This window comes from Oncorhynchus masou, chromosome 7 (genome assembly GCF_036934945.1).
Source record: "Oncorhynchus masou masou isolate Uvic2021 chromosome 7, UVic_Omas_1.1, whole genome shotgun sequence".
Classification (NCBI taxonomy): domain Eukaryota; kingdom Metazoa; phylum Chordata; class Actinopteri; order Salmoniformes; family Salmonidae; genus Oncorhynchus; species Oncorhynchus masou.
In genome coordinates this window covers 3,714,834-3,736,712 of record NC_088218.1, presented here as the reverse complement: position 1 = coordinate 3,736,712, position 21,879 = coordinate 3,714,834, and the positions used below count along the sequence as shown (strand labels likewise).

Here is a 21,879-nt window from a genome sequence, read left to right as displayed (position 1 = left end):
GGATACAGACAGGTCAGGCTAGGGGTGAGGATGAGGCTAGGGGTGACAGACAGGTCAGGCTAGGGGTGAGGAGACAGACAGGTCAGGCTAAGGGGTGAGGAGACAGACAGGTCAGGCTAGGGGTGAGGAGACAGACCAGTCAGGCTAGGGGTGAGGAGACAGACAGGCAGTGAGACATCAACCACCATCACTTCCTGTCCCAATGCATTCCCTTCACTCTGCCAGGTCTGCTCAGCAGAGAGGCAAGGGACAGGGCCTCAAAGCAGATCGCCTCACAGTAGATGGGACCCAGCAATACAGTGCAGGCCATCCTGTCTGTTGGCTAAACTCCACAGCAGCGACACATCGCCATCTACTGGTGGTGGGGCTTCTAGACATTCTCTCCACTGAACCTGAGAAGCAATGAAACAAAGTTCCTCTGCGGATACTTTTATCCAGAGTGACTTACAACAGACTGACAGTGAGGGGATACATTTTCAGTGTGTGCGTGTGATCTCTGCTAGCGTTACACACACACACGCACGCACGCACGCGCGCACGCACACACACGCACGCGCACACACGCACACGCACGCACACGACCTGTGTGACGTGAAGGACGTACAAGGACACCACATGTTTCTTTTCAAACGCAGTCACATTTATTGTCCTTTTCTATGCCCAGTCACTGAGCAGTCTGATGAGCTGTCAAATCAATACGATATAATGCAGTCAATGGAGGTCTCACGTTTACCCAAAAATAAATACAAGACTGAAATAGTGTTGCACAGCTCCAAAATATACAAAGGCTTGGAATTAATTCATTAATTAATCATGTAAACTTTGAAAATATTTTACAAAAAAAGAAAAAAAGATCTTTGCAACATTTTTAAAAAGGTTTACTATTTACATTTAGTTTTGTACAAAAATACAAAAAGGTGATACAATCTGTCATGTTCCAGCTTTGAGCCAGGTGCATCTTGTACCGCCCGAGCCAGGTGCATCTTGTACCGCCCGAGCCAGTTACACTGTACCACTCATCCTTTTAAATAGTTGCTTTTGTTTTCATCTTTTTAAAGTAGGTTTTTCATGTTTTAATGTTTAAAGTTTCAAAATCATTTTTTTTTGTGTTGGTTCTTTCCAGTACACCTCTGACTCTCTGAAACCCTTTGGCAGAAGCATGGTCTGTGCTCTCCTGATCATGCATCCTAAATTAATGAACCATGTATAATATATTTTAATCTATAGGGGAAATACAGTCTTTTACACAAATCATCACATATCATCATCAATATAACTTCAGGTTACAGCAAAAAGGAAAACACTTCACAAGCTCCACTATACCAGTGCAATAGGAGAATATTGTTTTGTTTGTTTTTCAACTTAAGGGAATCATGTCTCAGAGGAAAATAGTATTTTTTTTAAATCCAAGGTTAAAAGGTGTCAAGGTCAATGCAAACAAGAAAGACTATTACCTCTGGCTCTCACTTCTGTGTTGGGGTATTACACTTCTGTGTTGGGGTATTACACTTCTGTGTTGGGGTATTACACTTCTGTGTTGGGGTATTACACTTCTGTGTTGGGGTGTGGGTATTACACTTCTGTGTTGGGGCATTACACTTCTGTGTTGGGGCATTACACTTCTGTGTTGGGGTATTACACTTCTGTGTTGGGGGTATTACACTTCTGTTTGTGGGGCCTGGACTCAGACGAACCAATGTCTTTAGTCTGTGGGGCCTGGACTCAGGCAGACCAATGTCTTTAGTCTGTGGGGCCTGGACTCAGAACCAATGTCTTTAGTCTGTGGGGCCTGGACTCAGACAAACCAATGTCTTTAGTCTGTGGGGCCTGGACTCAGATGAACCAATGACTTTAGTCTGTGGGGCCTGGACTCAGATGAACCAATGTCTTTAGTTTGTGGGGCCTGGACTCAGACAAACCAATGTCTTTAGTCTGTGGGGCCTGGACTCAGACAAACCAATGTCTTTAGTTTGTGGGGCCTGGACTCAGATGAACCAATGTCTTTAGTTTGTCTGGCTGGACTCAGATGAACCAATGTCTTTAGTCTGTGGGGCCTGGACTCAGATGAACCAATGTCTTTAGTCTGTGGGGCCTGGACTCAGATGAACCAATGTCTTTAGTCTGTGGGGCCTGGACTCAGATGAACCAATGTCTTTAGTCTGTGGGGCCTGGACTCAGATGAACCAATGTCTTTAGTCTGTGGGGCCTGGACTCAGACAAACCAATGTCTTTAGTTTGTGGGGTTTGGACTCAGACAAACCAATGTCTTTAGTCTGTGGGGCCTGGCCTGAGGGGGAAATGGCTACATTGCTACTTTACCGAAAGTTGAAAGACACTTGCAATGGGAACACAAATCATCAAAATATAATCTATATATTTTTTGGGCTGCATACAGATTATGTCAAACTACTGTTACTAATCCATATGAACAATTAAAAATGACTTCAGAGGATCCCAAATATCTACTCAAGGTGGATTTTGACACTATATAGTTTAACGTTCATATTCTAAGACTGAGTCAGAAATGGCTCCCTTTTATTCCCTATGTAGTGCACTACTTTTGACCAGAGCCCTATGGGGTAGTGCACTAGGTAGGGAATAGGGTGCCATTTGGGATGCATTCTAAGAATGCACCGTCACGTTGAGCATCAGCCAGTTCAGTTCAATCATGATGTTATTATAGACTCTGATATGAAATGTCTTTACGTTTCACCATCATTCCTCTTCTAGGTTATTCAATATGATAGTAAAATAACTCTCTGGATAAAATATCCTGTGATTAAAAATAGTTTCTATACAATGCTGTATAATTATTGTCATTAATGAATGTCATCTTGTAGATCCTGGCAAGTTGTCGCACCATAATCTACATTTAAAAGAGAGACACAATGCATAGAGAGGTACCTGTCTCTTGGTTCCCCAATGTTCCCCAATGTTCCCCAGTGTCTAACTAGCCATTTTGTGTCATTTTGACCACAGAAAGGTTCACCAAACTCCTAGATATATATAGTATGGCATTTCAACACCAGGCAAATGAATGGCTGCAGTTTTATAGTCCAACAGTTTGTAAAACGATAAGATGAAATAGAATGTTAACACAATTATACCACACACTCTTAGAGAAAAAGGTTCCGAAAGGGTTCTTCAGCTCTTCCCATAGGAGAACCCTTTTTAGTTCCAGGTAGAACCCTTTAAGTTCCATGTAGAACCCTCTGTAGAAGGGTTCTACATGGAACCCTTTTTAGTTCCAGGTAGAACCCCTTTAAGTTCTACCTAGAACTAAAACCCAGGGTTATACTTGGAACCAAAAAGGGTTCTTCAAAGGTTCTCCCTATTGGGACAGCCGAAAAACCCTTTCAGGTTCTAGATAGCACCTTTTTCTAAGAGTACAGGGAGGAATTGTAGTGCGTTGCCCTACCTAACGACGACCCTACCTCTACCTGCTCTGCTCACTGTCCACGTAATACATACATACACGCAGATGTGCACGCACACATACACACACAAGTGCACACGCATGCACATACCCATCCTACCTCCCGTCCCATCTCAAGCTCAATTCATCTGACTCTCACAAGGATTTCACCCTGGATCTTTTTACTAATAGCTAACTCCAGAACGTACTCATCCCTTACCTGGAACCTACGTAATAACTAACTCCAGAACATACTCATCCCTTACCTGGAACCTACGTGATAACTAAATCCAGAACGTACTCATCCCTTACCTGGAACCTACATAATAACTAACTCCAGAACGTACTCATCCCTTACCTGGAACCTACGTAATAACTAACTCCAGAACGTACTCATCCCTTACCTGGAACCTCACGTAATAACTAACTCCAGAACATACTCATCCCTTACCTGGAACCTACGTGATAACTAACTCCAGAACGTACTCATCCCTTACCTGGAACCTACGTAATAACTAACTCCAGAAAGTACTCATCCCTTACCTGGAACCTACGTGATAACTAACTCCAGAACGTACTCATCCCTTACCTGGAACCTACGTAATAACTAACTCCAGAACGTACTCATCCCTTACCTGGAACCTACGTAATAACTAACTCCAGAACGTACTCATCCCTTACCTGGAACCTACGTAATAACTAACTCCAGAACGTACTCATCCCTTACCTGGAACCTAGGTACTCTTATAGCTTTCTTACGTTTTCCAAATTCTCTGTTTGATTGTCCAGTCATTTTTGTTCATTTTACAGTACAAGATACCCCCTGTCCATGAACACAACTATACAAAACAGAATTGTCAAACATTTTCTACATATATTGAATTACACCCAACTTTACATATTCAAAAATGAAACTGAAAATTCGATATCTTTTCTCGTGGTAGTATCTCTAACAGATATTTCCCCTCTTGAAAAGGATATGGTGTTTTTTAGTTTATTGCATGCGATAGATGAAAATACTAATAAAACCACGAACACCACAGTGCTCTGCAGCAACAGATATGAATTCATGTCAAATTCTAATTAGTTCACAGCTTGTTTCCTCCTGTAACCTCGTACACAGTGTCAGTTCAGTTAGTTCTGCAATTCAAATTTCGCTGAGTAACAGTTGTCCTTTAATCTATGTATCTCTACGTTAGATCTGTACAAACGAACAGTAATATGGTTGCAGAGGTATTCATAGAACACATTGAGTGACTTCATTGATCTACAGTTTTGTTTTTCAATGTAGAAACACAACTCTTCAAGATTGGTCTGTTCACCAGAAAGTCATTACTTTAAATGTATAACCCATTTGTTAGGTTAAATTAGTTTAAAACCTGAAAAAACACTAGAGAAAGCGTAATATTTGAGTGAAATCTTAAAGATTCAACCGATATTTTCACGAGGACAGATGATTTGTTGTTTCTCTTAATAAGTTTGTGTGATTAATGTGTTGGGCTTTATGACGTGCCCCTGGCTACTGATGTTACGGAACTATGGAAAGATTGCACCCCCCCCACCTACCCCCATAGAAACAGAATCTAGTCATTCTAGAATGTAGTTATTCTATTTCTACGTCACGAATCCACTCTGCTACAAATTATGGGTTTGTGTCGTTAAAAAATGTTTTGTATGTCTCTTCATATAGCTATGTTCTTTATATTCAATACAAATATACACAATAGGAATTTTCCATTATAAGATTAGTTTTATTTTTCTCAAGGAATATTCTTGAAGAATTCATAATGACGAAGTGCAAAGGAGAAGTGAGGCTTTGAAAACCCGATCCATTTCAACCTCCCAGCTAGCTAGCCAAACATTAGTGGTAAAGACCCTCGATAGCTTTTCTCTCTTTGTTTGTTTTTATAGTCCTAAATATCTCCTCTAGAGTAGTCAGTGAATCCCCGGCATGGCCCTCCAGCGCAGAAAGGCCACAGCACGATTGTCCCATCATCTCTTCTGACACCTTGACATCTGCACCACATCACTTCAACAAGACCAAATATTTCCCTTATGTGTCCCTGCCAGGAATCCCTGCACTGAGAGCTCTTCTAGGGGCAGAGGTCATTCCTATTTCTTTACATGTAGTTTATCTATGTGAGGATGGCATGTATACCTATGTGTGCTGTTAACTCACTCTTGGTAAAACAATACTTTGACACATGGCTGTCAATAGCGATCCTGATCCATTGTTTTGTGTTGGGGCGGTAGCAATACAAAACATATAGCTTATTCATTTTTGTCGACTGGGAATATTTTGTTTATGGTTGAAATAATGACCTGTCCTCTGGGTAAGTGTAGAGAGAAATGCAATTCTTTCGGAAAGCAGTTATTTTAGGGTCACGTTAGGACACGACATACAAGTCATCCAACATCCAAGAAGATAAAAAATTACGATGGATGTCCATTTGCTCCAACACACACACAGGTTGTCTTACCGCTCCATTTTTCTCTTCTTGTCCACGTTTCACTCAATACAGGATCTTGGGTTATTTAAAAAGGGAGTTCAAAGTTCAAAACAAGAACATTTTTTTTCTTTCTTTACACTCTGAACAAAACACAAAGTTGTGTTCTTCAGTTCTGCACCAAGATACCAAACCCCCAGGCAGGTAGTCCAGAGTCGTCTTCTCTCTGGTTATACCCTCTTTGTTGAGTTGTGTATCCGTCAGTACTCAGTAGATAAGAACAGTAACAGCACTGAACCAGATCCATATAAATATGTCTACGTCCCAAATGGCACCCTATTCCTTATATGGGCCCTGGTCAAAAGTAGCACACCAAATAAGGATTAGGGTACATGTTTCTGCACTGAGCAGAGCGATCATTACGCGGAGCGATCATCATGGGGACTCCCATCTGAGTTCTCAGTCTCCCCCTCTGATATGACCTGCATGGGTGCCGTGTAGAGTCGGCTACGGGTGCTGTAGCGACTACTATTGGCTGCAGGGGGGATCCGGGAACGCCCCTGTCTGGACGAAGCCGACGTGGGGGGTGTTTTAGGGCTGAAGCTGTCTGAACTGGGCCTGGGGAAGAGGCTGGGGGGGAAGAGTCGCTCCCCGGCCGCCTGCAATGATGGCTCCTGCAGGGGAGAGGGGGGCTCCTCGGTGGTGTACCTGACCTGGCCCTCAGCAGCCAAGGGGTGCCCAGGGGACTTAGGGGCAATGGGGCTCTTGAGGATCTCTGTAGCAGACATGCGGTAGCTGGAATCAGTCCGGCTGCCCTTCTTCAGGAGAAGCAGCTTGAACTCCTCGTTGGAGGTGCTGGACTTCTTGGCGCTGCGGTAGATGGGTCCTGGGGTGCGCTGGGTCCCGGCCGCGGTCAGGGTGGAGAGGGCTGGGGCGGGGGATGATGAGAGGGGGCGGAGGAGGGATGGCTGGGAGGATAGCTGCAGGTGGAACGACGGCGCCGGAGGAGGACACAGACGGCTCTTCCCACTCAGCTCTCCAGAGTCCTTACGGCCCAGGACTTTTCTCTTGGACCTAGAATAGGAGAGTGTTACACGGTTCAGGTAAACATTTTATAGCCCATTCTGCTGTGGTTCTGATGTCTGATGGGTTTCTGCTGTGGTTCTAATGTCTGATGGGTTTCTGCTGTGGTTCTGATGTCTGATGGGTTTCTGCTGTGGTTCTGATGTCTGATGGGTTTCTGCTGTGGTTCTGATGTCTGTTTTCTGCTGTGGTTCTGATGTCTGATGGGTTTCTGCTGTGGTTCTAATGTCTGATGGGTTTCTGCTGTGGTTCTGATGTCTGATGGGTTTCTGCTGTGGTTCTGATGTCTGATGGGTTTCTGCTGTGGTTCTGATGTCTGATGGGTTTCTGCTGTGGTTCTAATGTCTGATGGGTTTCTGCTGTGGTTCTGATGTCTGATGGGTTTCTGCTGTGGTTCTGATGTCTGATGGGTTTCTGCTGTGGTTCTGATGTCTGATGGGTTTCTGCTGTGGTTCTGAATGTCTGATGGGTTTCTGCTGTGGTTCTGATGTCTGATGGGTTTCTGCTGTGGTTCTGATGTCTGATGGGTTTCTGCTGTGGTTCTGATGTCTGATGGGTTTCTGCTGTGGTTCTGATGTCTGATGGGTTTCTGCTGTGGTTCTGATGTCTGATGGGTTTCTGCTGTGGTTCTGATGTCTGATGGGTTACTGCTGTGGTTCTGATGTCTGATGGGTTTCTGCTGTGGTTCTGATGTCTGATGGGTTTCTGCTGTGGTTCTGATGTCTGATGGGTTTCTGCTGTGGTTCTAATGTCTGATGGGTTTCTGCTGTGGTTCTGATGTCTGATGGGTTACTGCTGTGGTTCTGATGTCTGATGGGTTTCTGCTGTGGTTCTGATGTCTGATGGGTTTCTGCTGTGGTTCTGATGTCTGATGGGTTTCTGCTGTGGTTCTGATGTCTGATGGGTTTCTGCTGTGGTTCTAATGTCTGATGGGTTTCTGCTGTGGTTCTAATGTCTGATGGGTTTCTGCTGTGGTTCTGATGTCTGATGGGTTTCTGCTGTGGTTCTAATGTCTGATGGGTTTCTGCTGTGGTTCTGATGTCTGATGGGTTTCTGCTGTGGTTCTAATGTCTGATGGGTTTCTGCTGTGGTTCTAATGTCTGATGTGTTTCTGCTGTGGTTCTGATGTCTGATGGGTTTCTGCTGTGGTTCTGATGTCTGATGGGTTTCTGCTGTGGTTCTGATGTCTGATGGGTTTCTGCTGTGGTTCTAATGTCTGATGGGTTTCTGCTGTGGTTCTGATGTCTGATGGGTTTCTGCTGTGGTTCTGATGTCTGATGGGTTTCTGCTGTGGTTCTGATGTCTGATGGGTTTCTGCTGTGGTTCTAATGTCTGATGGGTTTCTGCTGTGGTTCTGATGTCTGATGGGTTTCTGCTGTGGTTCTAATGTCTGATGGGTTTCTGCTGTGGTTCTAATGTCTGATGTGTTTCTGCTGTGGTTCTGATGTCTGATGGGTTTCTGCTGTGGTTCTGATGTCTGATGGGTTTCTGCTGTGGTTCTAATGTCTGATGGGTTTCTGCTGTGGTTCTGATGTCTGATGGGTTTCTGCTGTGGTTCTGATGTCTGATGGGTTTCTGCTGTGGTTCTGATGTCTGATGGGTTTCTGCTGTGGTTCTGATGTCTGATGGGTTTCTGCTGTGGTTCTGATGTCTGATGGGTTTCTGCTGTGGTTCTGATGTCTGATGGGTTTCTGCTGTGGTTCTAATGTCTGATGGGTTTCTGCTGTGGTTCTAATGTCTGATGGGTTTCTGCTGTGGTTCTAATGTCTGATGGGTTTCTGCTGTGGTTCTAATGTCTGATGGGTTTCTGCTGTGGTTCTAATGTCTGATGGGTTTCTGCTGTGGTTCTAATGTCTGATGGGTTTCTGCTGTGGTTCTAATGTCTGATGGGTTTCTGCTGTGCTTCTAATGTCTGATGGGTTTCTGCTGTGGTTCTGATGTCTGATGGGTTTCTGCTGTGGTTCTGATGTCTGATGCATTCAATGTGTGTTCTCTGTTTGTAATTTGCTGCAACCTTGGAAAACAATGAAGATCTTTTGAACTGAAATGAAGATAGTGACAGATAAATGTAATAATAATATTGGTTATGACAAGTACAGCTATAACCCAGTGAGTCAAAAATAATACAGTTATTTGAAGTGAATTGAAAGTGACCTGTGGATCATGGCGAACAGGTCTTCAGTAGTACGTGATTTGCTGGGCGACATGAAGACAACATCATCATCAGGTTTGGTTGTTTCGTCAGTCAGAGGAGAGAGGGAGTTGTCACTGGGACTAGTAGACTCTGGAGGAAAAGGAACAGGAGGTTATAGGGAATACCATGCCAGATCTGATCACATTCCTTATAGGTCATTAAAGACTAGAGATGAGAGGACCACAACAGAACAGAAGTGATCTGATCACATTCCTTATAGGTCATTAAACCCTCTAGAGATGAGAGGACCACAACAGAAGTGATCTGATCACATTCCTTATAGGTCATTAAACCCTCTAGAGATGAGAGGACCAGAACAGAAGGAAGAGAAAGGGGATTATACTGTTACTTGAAGTCTCTTAAATTAATACATCAATTCAAAAACAATTCATTGCTAAAAAGTCTCAAAGTAAAATAAAGTTTTAAGTAAAGTACTAAAGCTGCAATATGTCACTTTTTGGGTGACCCGACAAAATTCACATAGAAATGTGTTTATATAGATCTGTCATTCTCATTGAAAGCAAGTCTAAGAAGTCGTATAGATCTGTTCTATGTGCTCTATTTCTACGCTTCCCGTTTTTGCGTCTTTTACTTGTGGTTTTGTACACCAGCTTCAAACAGCTGAAAATACAACATTTTTGGTTATGGATAAGATATTTCACAGCGCTTTAGATGGTACAATGACTCACTACACTATATTTGCTTGTTGTGACACATAAACTGAAATTAGGCGAACTGTTCTAATTTTTGAAACCAGGAAATGGCGGAGGGATTTCTGCATAACGCATAATATTTAAGTAGGGTACAAGTAAAATCTACCAGTCCAGACTGACCTTTGCTGAAGTAGTCCTCTGTGTCCGGTGTGGTGGAGTCATCTCTGCTGTTATCCTGAGAGGCACTTCTGGTAGGAACCCCTGATGATGTCATCTCATAGCGGTCCTCTCCACTCCGACCTCTTAGATCTATCACATGGCTGATTGAGTAAGGGTGTGATGCTTCCATCGTTACACCGGGCACTTTGTCAGGACCGCTGCTTGGGCCCAAGTCCCACCTCTGGACCATTTGACTGTGACAGGAGTGTGTCTGTGACTGGCTGTGATAATGTGACTGGGACTGATATGAGTGGGACTCCTCTAGCGTCTCGTACGTCGGTGGTTCCCTTGGATGATCTCTTTGATGATATTCTCGATATTCTCTAATGAGGCCTTGACTGTGACTCATAACCCTTGATATCTCTCTATCGTGCTCTTCCTCCTCCTCGTCTTCTTCGTCCTCTATCCGCTCCCTAGCACGTGGCACTCCGGGTGTGTAGTAGGAATCACGGGTTCTGGAGTTGGCGGTGGCGCTCGGTGCGTGGGTTCCTCAAGTTCCAAAGGTTCCGCAGGGCGCGTCCGGAACGCCGTCATTGCCCAGAAGGTTCCGGGGCTGTAGCGGTCCTGCCGGTGCCTGGCCAGGCTCTCATAGGTCGGGGGGCCGTCCGGGTGCTGCATGGGGGTGGGGTGGTGCTGGGGCTGGGGTACAGAGTGGTGGTGGTGCTCCTGAGAAGGGTGGTGGGGGTCCTGGGTCGGTGGTGGTGGGGGTTTATGGGCGATGGGTCTCCTGGGTGGCAGGGGCCTGGTGTTGGTGTCAGAGTGGGGGGTCACGATGGTTACACTGGGCATCTTGGGTCTGGTGGCAGGGGCCCCTGAAGCCTCGTGGGCCCATGCTTGTGGAGGTGGTGGAGGCTCCTGGCCCTGAGCACCCTGAGCCTGGCCCCGGGCCTGGGGCTGAGAACCATCGGTGGCCCTGTGGCCGATGGAACGTAGCTGGACGGAGCGCAGCACAGTGGGGGTGATGGCCAGGGCCATGGGGTTGGCAGCAAGTGGGGCCTCTGGAGTCAGAGTGGATCCATTGATAAACACAGAGGGGGCTGCACTAGCGTTAGCACTAGCACTAGCGTTAGCATTAGAACTAGCGTGAGCGTTAGCACAAGCTTTAGCGTTAGCACTAGCTTTAGCACTAGCATTAGCGTTAGCGGCTGCAGTGTTACACGCGGTGGCCCGGGCCTCTGCTGCTGCTGCCCTCTGCTTGTTCTGGTGCAGCGTGTGCATGTGGGTCCGGTGGGCCAGAGTGGGTAACGGCCGGCTGCCATGGGCGCTGTGAAGAGAACTTAAGTCCAGCTGGGTGGGTGGAGCCGGGAAGTCATAGTCCTTCCTGGATGACGAGGAAGAGGAAGAGGAACAGGAAGAGGAGGATCCAGAGGCCGAGCTAGAGAACTGGGTCTGGGCCTGGTGCTGCAGCGAGGATAGAGAAGACTTCCTCTCGGGGACTTTGGGTTTCCGTTTCCCGCTGGTCGGAGAGAGCGGGCCGGGGAAGAACGCTAATGGGAATGAAGACGTGGGCGTCTCGGATTGGCTGGAGTATCCGCTGGAGGGCGAGGCGAGGCCAGCCAGCTTCTCAGGAGAGCCCAGCTTGAAGTCTCCATCCCCGGGGGGAAGAGGAGGGGAGGTGGGCCTGGAGGAGCTGGAACCAGAGCCGGAGGAATGCATCAACGCCTGGGTCTCTCCCCCGGGAGAGGAGGAGCTGCCCACTGGCGACTTGATGCATTCAATAACAGTAGTACCCGTAGCAGTGCTGGAGTTGGACAAGGAGCCGTTGGGGTCCAGGTTATTTTGGGATTTCAAGTCGTTGAGGAACCAGAGGTCTGCATAGTCAGACTGAACGGCGCCCTCGTCCTTGAAGGAGTGAGTGTCAGTGGACCCGAACGAGGTGGGCTCGGTCATCTCCACAGTCCTGGGGCTCCTGGGGCTCCCCATCCCCCAGGCACCACCACCACCCAATGCCTCAGCCTCCAACCCAGGACTCTCCACCTCCCCTGGGCTGGCCATGTCCAGCTGCAGCCTCATCTCTCTGTCTCTGGAAGACATGGGCAGGTTCAGGGTCTGGGTCTGCCCACTACTATGAATCTTTGGTTGGTCCTGGTCGCCCCGCTCATCGCCCTGCTCATCGCCCTGCTCATCGCCCTGCTCATCGCCCTGCACATCGCCCTGCTCATCGCCCTGCTCAGGGGGGACGTTCTCTGGAGCACTAGCGCTACACGTCTCCTTCAGCGATGAGCTCCGTTTTGGTGGGGGTGGTTTGACCTTTGGTTTCTTCAGCGGACGACACGGTCTCCCTAGCGTCATGGTGGCTCCCCTGTAGTCAGAGGACTGAGGAGGATACCCAGCCATGCCCTCTCCCTCACCAGGCGTAGCGCCCACAGTATTACCCTGGCCACAGTCAGCGCCAGAGCCCACTGCTGCATAGTTGTACATGTAGCTCCTGTAACTCTGGCCCTGCATGGAGTCAACGTGCATGGAGGATGAGTAGAAGCCCTGGGAGTCTGCTGCAGCAGGAGGGGGAGCTTGGTCTGAGAAGCCGTCGTAGGTGCTGATGCTGGTGAAGTCTATCCTGGTCTGGTCCCCCCTGGACGAACGCCTGGGGCTGAAGTCCTGACTACACAGCTGGTCCTGATCAGCCTAGAACAGGATAACATAACATTATATAAGATAAGAGGAGACAAGATAAGAGAAAAGATTAGAAGAAAAGATTAGAAGAGGAGAGGTGAGGAGAGGATAATCTATATTGCTAAATAGCAGTGGTACCTGGTCTTGAGGGTAGGTCCACTCTCCCTCGCTGGCAGTACTGACCCCTGCATCATCCAGCTGGTCAGTGGCTGAGGAGGTGAAGGAGCTGGACCTATGACCCTGGCCCTATAATAATAATGATAATAATTCATCATAATAATAAATACGATTTATATAGCTATTTTCCAGTAGCTCAATGTGCTTTATCTAGTTCAGTTAAGAAAATGTAGCTTAATTTTATTTACAGCTAAAATATGAACTTCCTGTACAAAAGTCCCAACCAACAATACCGTGTCCAAGTCAATAAATAAAGTATTGAAGACAGGAAGTGAAAGGTAAGTAGGATCGTCAGGGAAACTCACCTGTGGCTGATCTGAATGGTACGGGTCGATGATAAAGCCGGTGAGGTCATCGATGGCGTGCGGCGCGGCGTTGAGCGACAGCTCCGAGTCACAGTGGGAGGAGCCGGTCAGAGGGGGGGATGCGGCGGGGGGGAGTGTCTCAGAGGTCTGGGAGGGGCATGTGGAACTGCTGCCACTCCAGTTACCACTGGACGACTGGTGGTCCTCCTTATAGGAATAATACATGTTATCTGTAAGAGCACTTTTCATCACATGCAGAAAGCAGAAAGCTCTGCACATCATATAAGTAAGTCAGAAGCCAGAATGGCCCATTGGGCAAAGTTTCTGTATCTGAGGCAGCTTGATGTACAGTACACCCCTGGACAGGACACTAGTCTATCTCCTGTTTCTATATCTTGAGGCAGCTTGTAGTGAGACAGCTGGATGTACAGTACACCCCCTGGACAGGACACTAGTCTATCTCCTGGGTGAGACAGCTGGATGTACACTAGTATCTCCTGTTTCTGTTTCTATCTTGAGGCAGCTTGATGTACCAGTACACCCCCTGGACAGGACACTAGTCTATCTCCTGTTTCTGACAGGACACCCCTGGAGTCTATCTCCTGTTTCTGTAGTGAGACAGCTGGATGTACAGTACACCCCCTGGACAGGACACTAGTCTATCTCCTGTTTCTGGAGGCAGCTTGATGACACCCCCTGGACAGTCACTAGTCTATCTCCTGTTTCTGTAGTGAGACAGCTGGATGTACAGTACACCCCTGGACAGGACACTAGTCTATCTCCTGTTTCTGTATCTTGAGGCAGCTTGATGTACCAGTACACCCCCTGGACAGGACACTAGTCTATCTCCTGTTTCTGTAGTGAGACAGCTGGATGTACAGTACACCCCCTGGACAGGACACTAGTCTATCAGGACAGGACACTAGTCTATCTCCTGTTTCTATATCTTGAGGCAGCTTGATGTACCAGTACACCCCTGGACAGGACACTAGTCTATCTCCTGTTTCTGTAGTGAGACAGCTTGATGTACAGTACACCCCTGGACAGGACACTAGTCTATCTCCTGTTTCTGTATATCTTGAGGCAGCTTGATGTACAGTACACCCCTGGACAGTCTATCACCTGTTTCTATATCTTGAGGCAGCTTGATGTCTATCTCCTGTTTCTGTAGTGAGACAGCTGGATATCTTGATCTCCTGTTTCTGTAGTGAGACAGCTGGATGTACCAGTACACCCCCTGGACAGGACACTAGTCTATCTCCTGTTTCTGTAGTGAGACAGCTGGATGTACAGTACACCCCCTGGACAGGACACTAGTCTATCACCTGTTTCTATATCTTGAGGCAGCTTGACAGTACACCCTGGACAGGACACTGTCTATCTCCTGTTTCTGTAGTGAGACAGCTGTTTACACCCCTGGACAGGACACTAGTCTATCACCTGTTTCTATATCTTGAGGCAGCTTGATGTACCAGTACACCCTCTGGACAGGACACTAGTCTATCTCCTGTTTCTGTATCTTGAGGCAGCTTGATGTACAGTACACCCCCTGGACAGGACACTAGTCTATCTCCTGTTTCTGTAGTGAGACAGCTGGATGTACAGTACACCCCCTGGACAGGACACTAGTCTATCTCCTGTTTCTATATCTTGAGGCAGCTTGATGTACCAGTACACCCCCTGGACAGGACACTAGTCTGTCGCAAGGCTTGCTCATCAAAAACAAACTGACAAAAACAAACAAAATGACTTCCAAAAGGCTACAAGCAAAAGAAGACAGAAGACAAGATACACAGATAAGTGAAGATGGCAACGAAGACGTACCTTGTGGTCTATCTGTCCTCTCAGCACCCCCGTCGTAGAGACAGAGTGGATGGGGCTGCTGAAGGTGTCTGAGCTGGAGGAGATCTCACAGTTCCCCATGTCGACCTGACGGGGGAGGCGGGAGCGCCCCCTCTCCATCCACATGTGTTCTGGACTCCCCTCGTCTCCTTGCTGTATCCTCTTCAGACTCCCCAGCTGCAGCTCTGGCATGGCCTGGTCATCCGTACTCTCCTCCTCGTCTTTTAACATCCTTGGCCCCGTTCCCGGGAGGAAGTCCTCCGTCTCGTATGGAGAGAGCTCCTCATCTTCATCGTCATCGTCGTCATCATCATCCTCATCTTCGTCACTGTCGTCCTGGTCCTCGTCGCGTATGCGGCCGCCCTCGCGGGGGAGGCTGCGGGAGCGGAGGCGAGAGCCGGAGGCGGTGTACATGGCGGTGTCAGGGTGGTCGGGGAGCGAGGAGATGTTCCCGGTGGAGTGGGAGAGGGAGGCGGGGATTCCCCCCTGGCCGCCGCGCTGGGCACGTATACGTCTCCTGGATGGGGCGCCACCGCCACCGGTCAGGCAGTCGTCCGTCTGGCAGCCGGAGTCCTTGGTGTGTCCCCCTCGGAGGGACAGCTCCTCCTGACAGAGGGACAGGTGAGGGTTGGTGTGGACCACCACTGTCCTTTCCCTCGTCACTGGAGACTCATCAGAGTCTGAAGGGAAACAGGGGTGGCAGTAAGTCATCCATCAACATGATTAGAAAATAAAGTCTGAATCTCCTGTTTTCTATCAGTGAAATTCAGGCAGATATTTGTTCAAGTCTAAATGGTAGGATAAATATGCATGTTTGTTTGTCTCCAGAAAATAGGATTGTGTTAAACCATCAAAGTAAAGAAACATAGAGGAGGAACAACAACTTTACAGTCAGTTGACTGAGTGGTAATGACAGTACTTGGAGGTCAGGCACAGACAGACAGACAGTATAACAGACAGACAGACAGTATAACAGACAGACAGACAGTATAACAGACAGACAGCTGTACCCATGTCCTGTTGAACTCGTCTGGGGATCCCGGTGATGGTCTTCCTCCTCCTCAGCTTCCTCCTCCTCTGCAGCACAGACTGGGAGTGTACCAGGGAGCAGCGCACACTAGCCTCCCTGTCGAACCCCACCCCTGTGGAGGGGAACACACGCAATGTACAACATTGATGACATTTATTGTCCGTCAAGAGTAATGTCTTTCCACATCTCACAAATGACATTCCACACAGTTTACAAGTTCCACACACTCACTAATACACAAACAACAGTTAATTAATTTATTAATTGATTCAAACAACCGACTAGAGAGGGAGAGAGGAAAGGAGAGAGAGGGAGCGACAGAATGTACAGAGTGAGAGAGAGAGAAAGGGAGAGAAAGAGAGAGAGCGACAGAATGTAGAGTGAGAGAGAGAAAACTTTAGAGAGAGAAAGAGAGAGAGAGAGCGACAGAATGTACAGAGTGAGAGAGAGAGAGAGAGAGAGAGAGAGCGACAGAATGTACAGAGAGAGAGCGCGACAGAATGTACAGAGTGAGAGAGAGAGAAAGGAAGAGAGAGAGAGAAAAGAGAGAGCACAGAATTGTCAGGATTTGGCCAGGGTTGAATTCCAGGTTTTGGTCACTAGATGCCCCAACATTGTGCTTTTTGACCTTATGTTTTATCCCTTGTTCCCCATTATTAGAGAGAGAGAGCCTCAGAATGTACAGAGTGAGAGAGAGAGAGAAAGGAGAGAGAGGGAGCGACAGAGTACAGAGAGAGAGAGAGAAAGGGAGAGAAAGAGAAAAGCGACAGAATTTAGAGAGAGAGAGAGAATGTACAGAGAGAGAGAGAGAAAGGGAGAGACAGAATGTACAGAGAGAGAGAAAGAGGAGAGAATTAGAGAGTTTCCCTCAGTTCTGTGCTCTGTGTTTGTATGTTAGAGAGAGCCTAGTGTTCTGTGTTTTCTTGTCGATTCCGGTGGATGCTCTTGTGGAATTCTGTTTTTGTTTTTGAGTGTCTCTTGAGGCTTTTTTTGTGCTATTCCTACCACCTTTTGGATTTGCCATTTTTGTATTTAAGGACTTCTCCTTTTTACTTTATTAAATACACCGTCTTAAGACTGCTGTGTCTGCCTCATCTTCTGGGTTCTGCTGACTATTCGTGGCTCAGTTGGTTAAGTGACTGTTTCTCACTCCGGAGACCCAGGTTCGTAACCGGGTCCTGACAAGAATGTACAGAGTGAGATAGAGAGAGAGAGACAGAATGTACAGAGTTAGAGAGAGAGAGAGAGCAACAGAATGTACAGAGAGAGAGCGCGACAGAATGTACAGAGTGAGAGAGAAAGGGAGAGAGAGAGAGCGACAGAATGTACAGAGAGAAAGGGAGAGAGAGAATGGGAGTGAGAGAGACAGAGAGCGAGAGAGAGAGAGCGCGATTGAGAGAATATCAGACACATCCAGGGACAGACATTGGAGCTATGTTGTGTTTACCAGTGACGTTGATGGGGATGATGCACGAGGACACGACTGCTGGGTCACTCTTCATCCTCTCCTGAGGGGTGGGCAGAGGCAGGGCCTTGGACCAGTTGGTCTGCTTGTCCAGTGTGGAGGGGGGGTTGGGGATAGCACCAGTAGACCTGTGGCCCACTGCAGGCTCAGCATCAGGGTCAGTGGTAGTGGCAGCCTGAAGCAGATGGAGAGAGATACAGTCAGTTGGTGTTGTAGGGTTAGAGTAACACCTAGAAAAGTTACAAATGGTATACTTAATCAATAAGGCACAAGGGGGTGTGGTATGTGGCCAATATACCACGGCTAAGGGCTGTTCTTTGGCACAACCCCGAGGTGCCTTATTGCTATTATAAACTGGTTATCAACGCAATTAGAGCAGTAAAAATAAATGTTTTGTCATACCCGTGGTATACGGTCTGATATACCACGGCTGTCAGCCAATCAGCATTCAGGCCTGGAACCAGCCAGGTTATAATATTCTCGATATACTCTACCACTATAGGACCAGAGCATCATGGCTCACTATATAGGGAATAGAGAACAAGGAGCCCTTTTCAACACATGCTTAGATGTATTGTTACAAAGGCCAACATACAAAGTACATTGTCTTCAGGCAGTTACTTAACTCTTTATGTTTAACAGTTATACACTTACAAGGCACAGACACAAAATGAGCAAAACATTTGAATTCCATTTCAGTAAATGTTCTGGAGGAAAGGGAAATGAGGAAAGATATCAAGATCAACACAGAGATCAACAGACAGCTCAAACACTCAAGTGTCAAAGAGCATGATTCCAGGAAAGTCCCAGAGTTCTGGATAGTGGTCAGAAGTTGAAAGGAGTGGAGAGGAGAATGATCATGTTTTGAAGACAGTAGACAGGAGCTAATGAGATGTAGACAGGAGACAGTAGACAGGAGCTAATGAGATGTAGACAGTAGACAGGAGCTAATGAGATGTAGACAGTAGACAGGAGCTAATGAGATGTAGACAGGAGACAGTAGACAGGAGCTAATGAGATGTAGACAGGAGCTAATGAGATGTAGACAGTAGACAGTAGACAGGAGCTAATGAGATGTAGACAGGAGACAGGACAGGAGCTAATGAGATGTAGACAGTAGACAGGAGCTAATGAGATGTAGACAGTAGACAGGAGCTAATGAGATGTAGACAGTAGACAGTAGACAGTAGACAGGAGCTAATGAGATGAAGAGAGTAGACAGTAGACAGTAGACAGGAGCTAATGAGATGTAGACAGTAGACAGGAGCTAATGAGATGTAGACAGGACAGTACAGGAGCTAGAGATGTAGACAGGAGACAGTAATGAGATGTAGACAGGAGACAGGAGCTAATGAGATGTAGACAGGAGACAGTAGACAGGAGCTAATGAGATGTAGACAGGAGACAGTAGACAGGAGCTAATGAGATGTAGACAGTAGACAGGAGCTAATGAGATGTAGACAGGAGACAGTAGACAGGAGCTAATGAGATGTAGACAGGAGACAGTAGACAGCTAATGAGATGTAGACAGGAGACAGTAGACAGGAGCTAATGAGATGTAGACAGTAGACATGAGCTAATGAGATGTAGACAGTAGACAGGAGCTAATGAGATGTAGACAGGAGACAGTAGACAGGAGCTAATGAGATGTAGACAGTAGACAGTAGATAGGAGCTAATGAGATGTAGACAGGAGACAGTAGACAGGAGCTAATGAGATGTAGACAGGAGACAGTAGACAGGAGCTAATGAGATGTAGACAGGAGACAGTAGACAGGAGCTAATGAGATGTAGACAGTAGACAGGAGCTAATGAGATGTAGACAGTAGACAGGAGCTAATGAGATGTAGACAGTAGACAGGAGCTAATGAGATGTAGACAGTAGACAGGAGCTAATGAGATGTAGACAGTAGACAGGAGCTAATGAGATTTAGACAGTAGACAGTAGACAGGAGCTAATGAGATGTAGACAGTAGACAGGAGCTAATGAGATGAAGACAGTAGACAGGAGCTAATGAGATGTAGACAGTAGACAGGAGCTAATGAGATGTAGACAGTAGACAGGAGCTAATGAGATGTAGACAGTAGACAGGAGCTAATGAGATGTAGACAGGAGACAGTAGACAGGAGCTAATGAGATGTAGACAGTAGACAGGAGCTAATGAGATGAAGACAGTAGACAGGAGCTAATGAGATGAAGACAGTAGACAGGAGCTAATGAGATGTAGACAGTAGACAGGAGCTAATGAGATGTAGACAGTAGACAGGAGCTAATGAGATGAAGACAGTAGACAGTAGACAGTAGACAGGAGCTAATGAGATGAAGAGAGTAGACAGTAGACAGTAGACAGTAGACAGGAGCTAATGAGATGTAGACAGGAGACAGTAGGCAGGAGCTAATGAGATGAAGACAGTAGACAGGAGCTAATGAGATGAAGAGAGTAGACAGGAGACAGTAGACAGGAGCTAATGAGATGTAGACAGTAGACAGGAGCTAATGAGATGTAGACAATTGACAGTAGACAGGAGACAGTAGGCAGGAGCTAATGAGATGAAGACAGTTGAGATGTAGACAGTAGACAGGAGCTAATGAGAAGTAGACAGTAGACAGGAGCTAATGAGATATAGACAGTAGACAGGAGCTAATGAGATGAAGACAGTAGACAAGAGCTAATGAGATGAAGACAGTTGAGATGTAGACAGTAGACAGGAGCTAATGAGATGTAGACAGTAGACAGGAGCTAATGAGATATAGACAGTAGACAGTAGACAGGAGCTAATGAGATGTAGACAGTAGACAGTAGACAGGAGCTCATGAGATATAGACAGTAGACAGGAGCTAATGAGATGTAGACAGTAGACAGGAGCTAATGAGATATAGACAGTAGACAGGAGCTAATGAGATGTAGACAGTAGACGGAGGTTAGAACAGCAGGAAGGAGAGGAGTAGTAGTAGTTCTATTTAGAACTAGTATTACAATTCATTTCGGGCCTGTAGATTTTAAACCACGAGGCTTGGAATGCAGGCAAATACCTTTCTGGTCCATGGGGTGAAGAGGCAACATTCAGTGGGGGAGGGGGAGCGGGTACGGTCATACTATAAACACAAAACATGAAGAAAACAAAAATGATGACAACTTGATCGATGGGACAAAATGAAAACCCTGGATGGGACTTAGAGACAAAGGTGAAATCATATTGAATGAAACATTAGACAGACAGGATGAAACATGGGGACCCAACATTAGACAGACAGGATGAAACATGGGGACCCAACATTAGACAGACAGGATGAAACATGGGGACCCAACATTAGACAGACAGGATGAAACATGGGGACCCAACATTAGACAGACAGGATGAAACATGGGGACCCAACATTAGACAGACAGGATGAAACATGGAGACCCAACATTAGACAGACAGGATGAAACATGGGGACCCAACATTAGACAGACAGGATGAAACATGGGGACCCAACATTAGACAGACAGGATGAAACATGGGGGGGGGATGAAACACATTAGACAGACAGGATGAAACATGGGGACCCAACATTAGACAGACAGGATGAAACATGGGGACCCAACATTAGACAGACAGGATGAAACATGGGGACCCAACATTAGACAGAGGATGAAACATGGGGACCCAACATTAGACAGACAGGATGAAACATGGGGACCCAACATTAGACAGACAGGATGAAACATGGGGACCCAACATTAGACAGACAGGATGAAACATGGGACCCAACATTAGACAGACAGGATGAAACATGGGGACCCAACATTAGACAGACAGGATGAAACATGGGGACCCAACATTAGACAGACAGGATGAAACATGGGGACCCAACATTAGACAGACAGGGATGAAACATGGGGACCCAACATTAGACCCAACATTAGACAGGATGAAACATGGGGACCCAACATTAGACAGACAGGATGAAACATGGGGACCCAACATTAGACAGACAGGATGAAACATGGGGACCCAACATTAGACAGATGAAACATGGGGACCCAACATTAGACAGACAGGATGAAACATGGGGACCCAACATTAGACAGACAGGATGAAACATGGGGACCCAACATTAGACAGACAGGATGAAACATGGACCCAACATTAGACAGACAGGATGAAACATGGGGACCCAACATTAGACAGGATGAAACATGGGGACCCAACATTAGACAGACAGGATGAAACATGGGGACCCAACATTAGACAGACAGGATGAAACATGGGGACCCAACATTAGACAGACAGGATGAAACATGGGGACCCAACATTAGACAGACAGGATGAAACATGGGGACCCAACATTAGACAGACAGGATGAAACATGGAGACCCAACATTAGACAGACAGGATGAAACATGGGGACCCAACATTAGACAGACAGGATGAAACATGGGGACCCAACAT

At 46.7% G+C, this 21,879-nt stretch overlaps 1 protein-coding gene across 1 annotated transcript in view; it reads right to left on the bottom strand.

Moving 5' to 3' along the window:
* Window positions 1–5,661: 5,661 nt before the first annotated feature.
* LOC135542912 (actin remodeling regulator NHS-like) overlaps window positions 5,662–21,879 on the bottom strand; it is a 32,587-nt gene continuing 16,369 nt past the window's right edge. Inside the window, 12 exon segments of the mRNA XM_064970054.1 lie at window positions 5,662–6,791; window positions 6,793–6,863; window positions 6,866–6,936; window positions 9,100–9,229; window positions 9,973–10,422; window positions 10,425–12,636; window positions 12,763–12,870; window positions 13,107–13,313; window positions 14,931–15,628; window positions 15,959–16,090; window positions 17,426–17,618; window positions 20,477–20,539. Coding sequence (XP_064826126.1) covers window positions 6,282–6,791; window positions 6,793–6,863; window positions 6,866–6,936; window positions 9,100–9,229; window positions 9,973–10,422; window positions 10,425–12,636; window positions 12,763–12,870; window positions 13,107–13,313; window positions 14,931–15,628; window positions 15,959–16,090; window positions 17,426–17,618; window positions 20,477–20,539 — 4,845 coding nt within the window. The 3' untranslated portion in view covers window positions 5,662–6,281.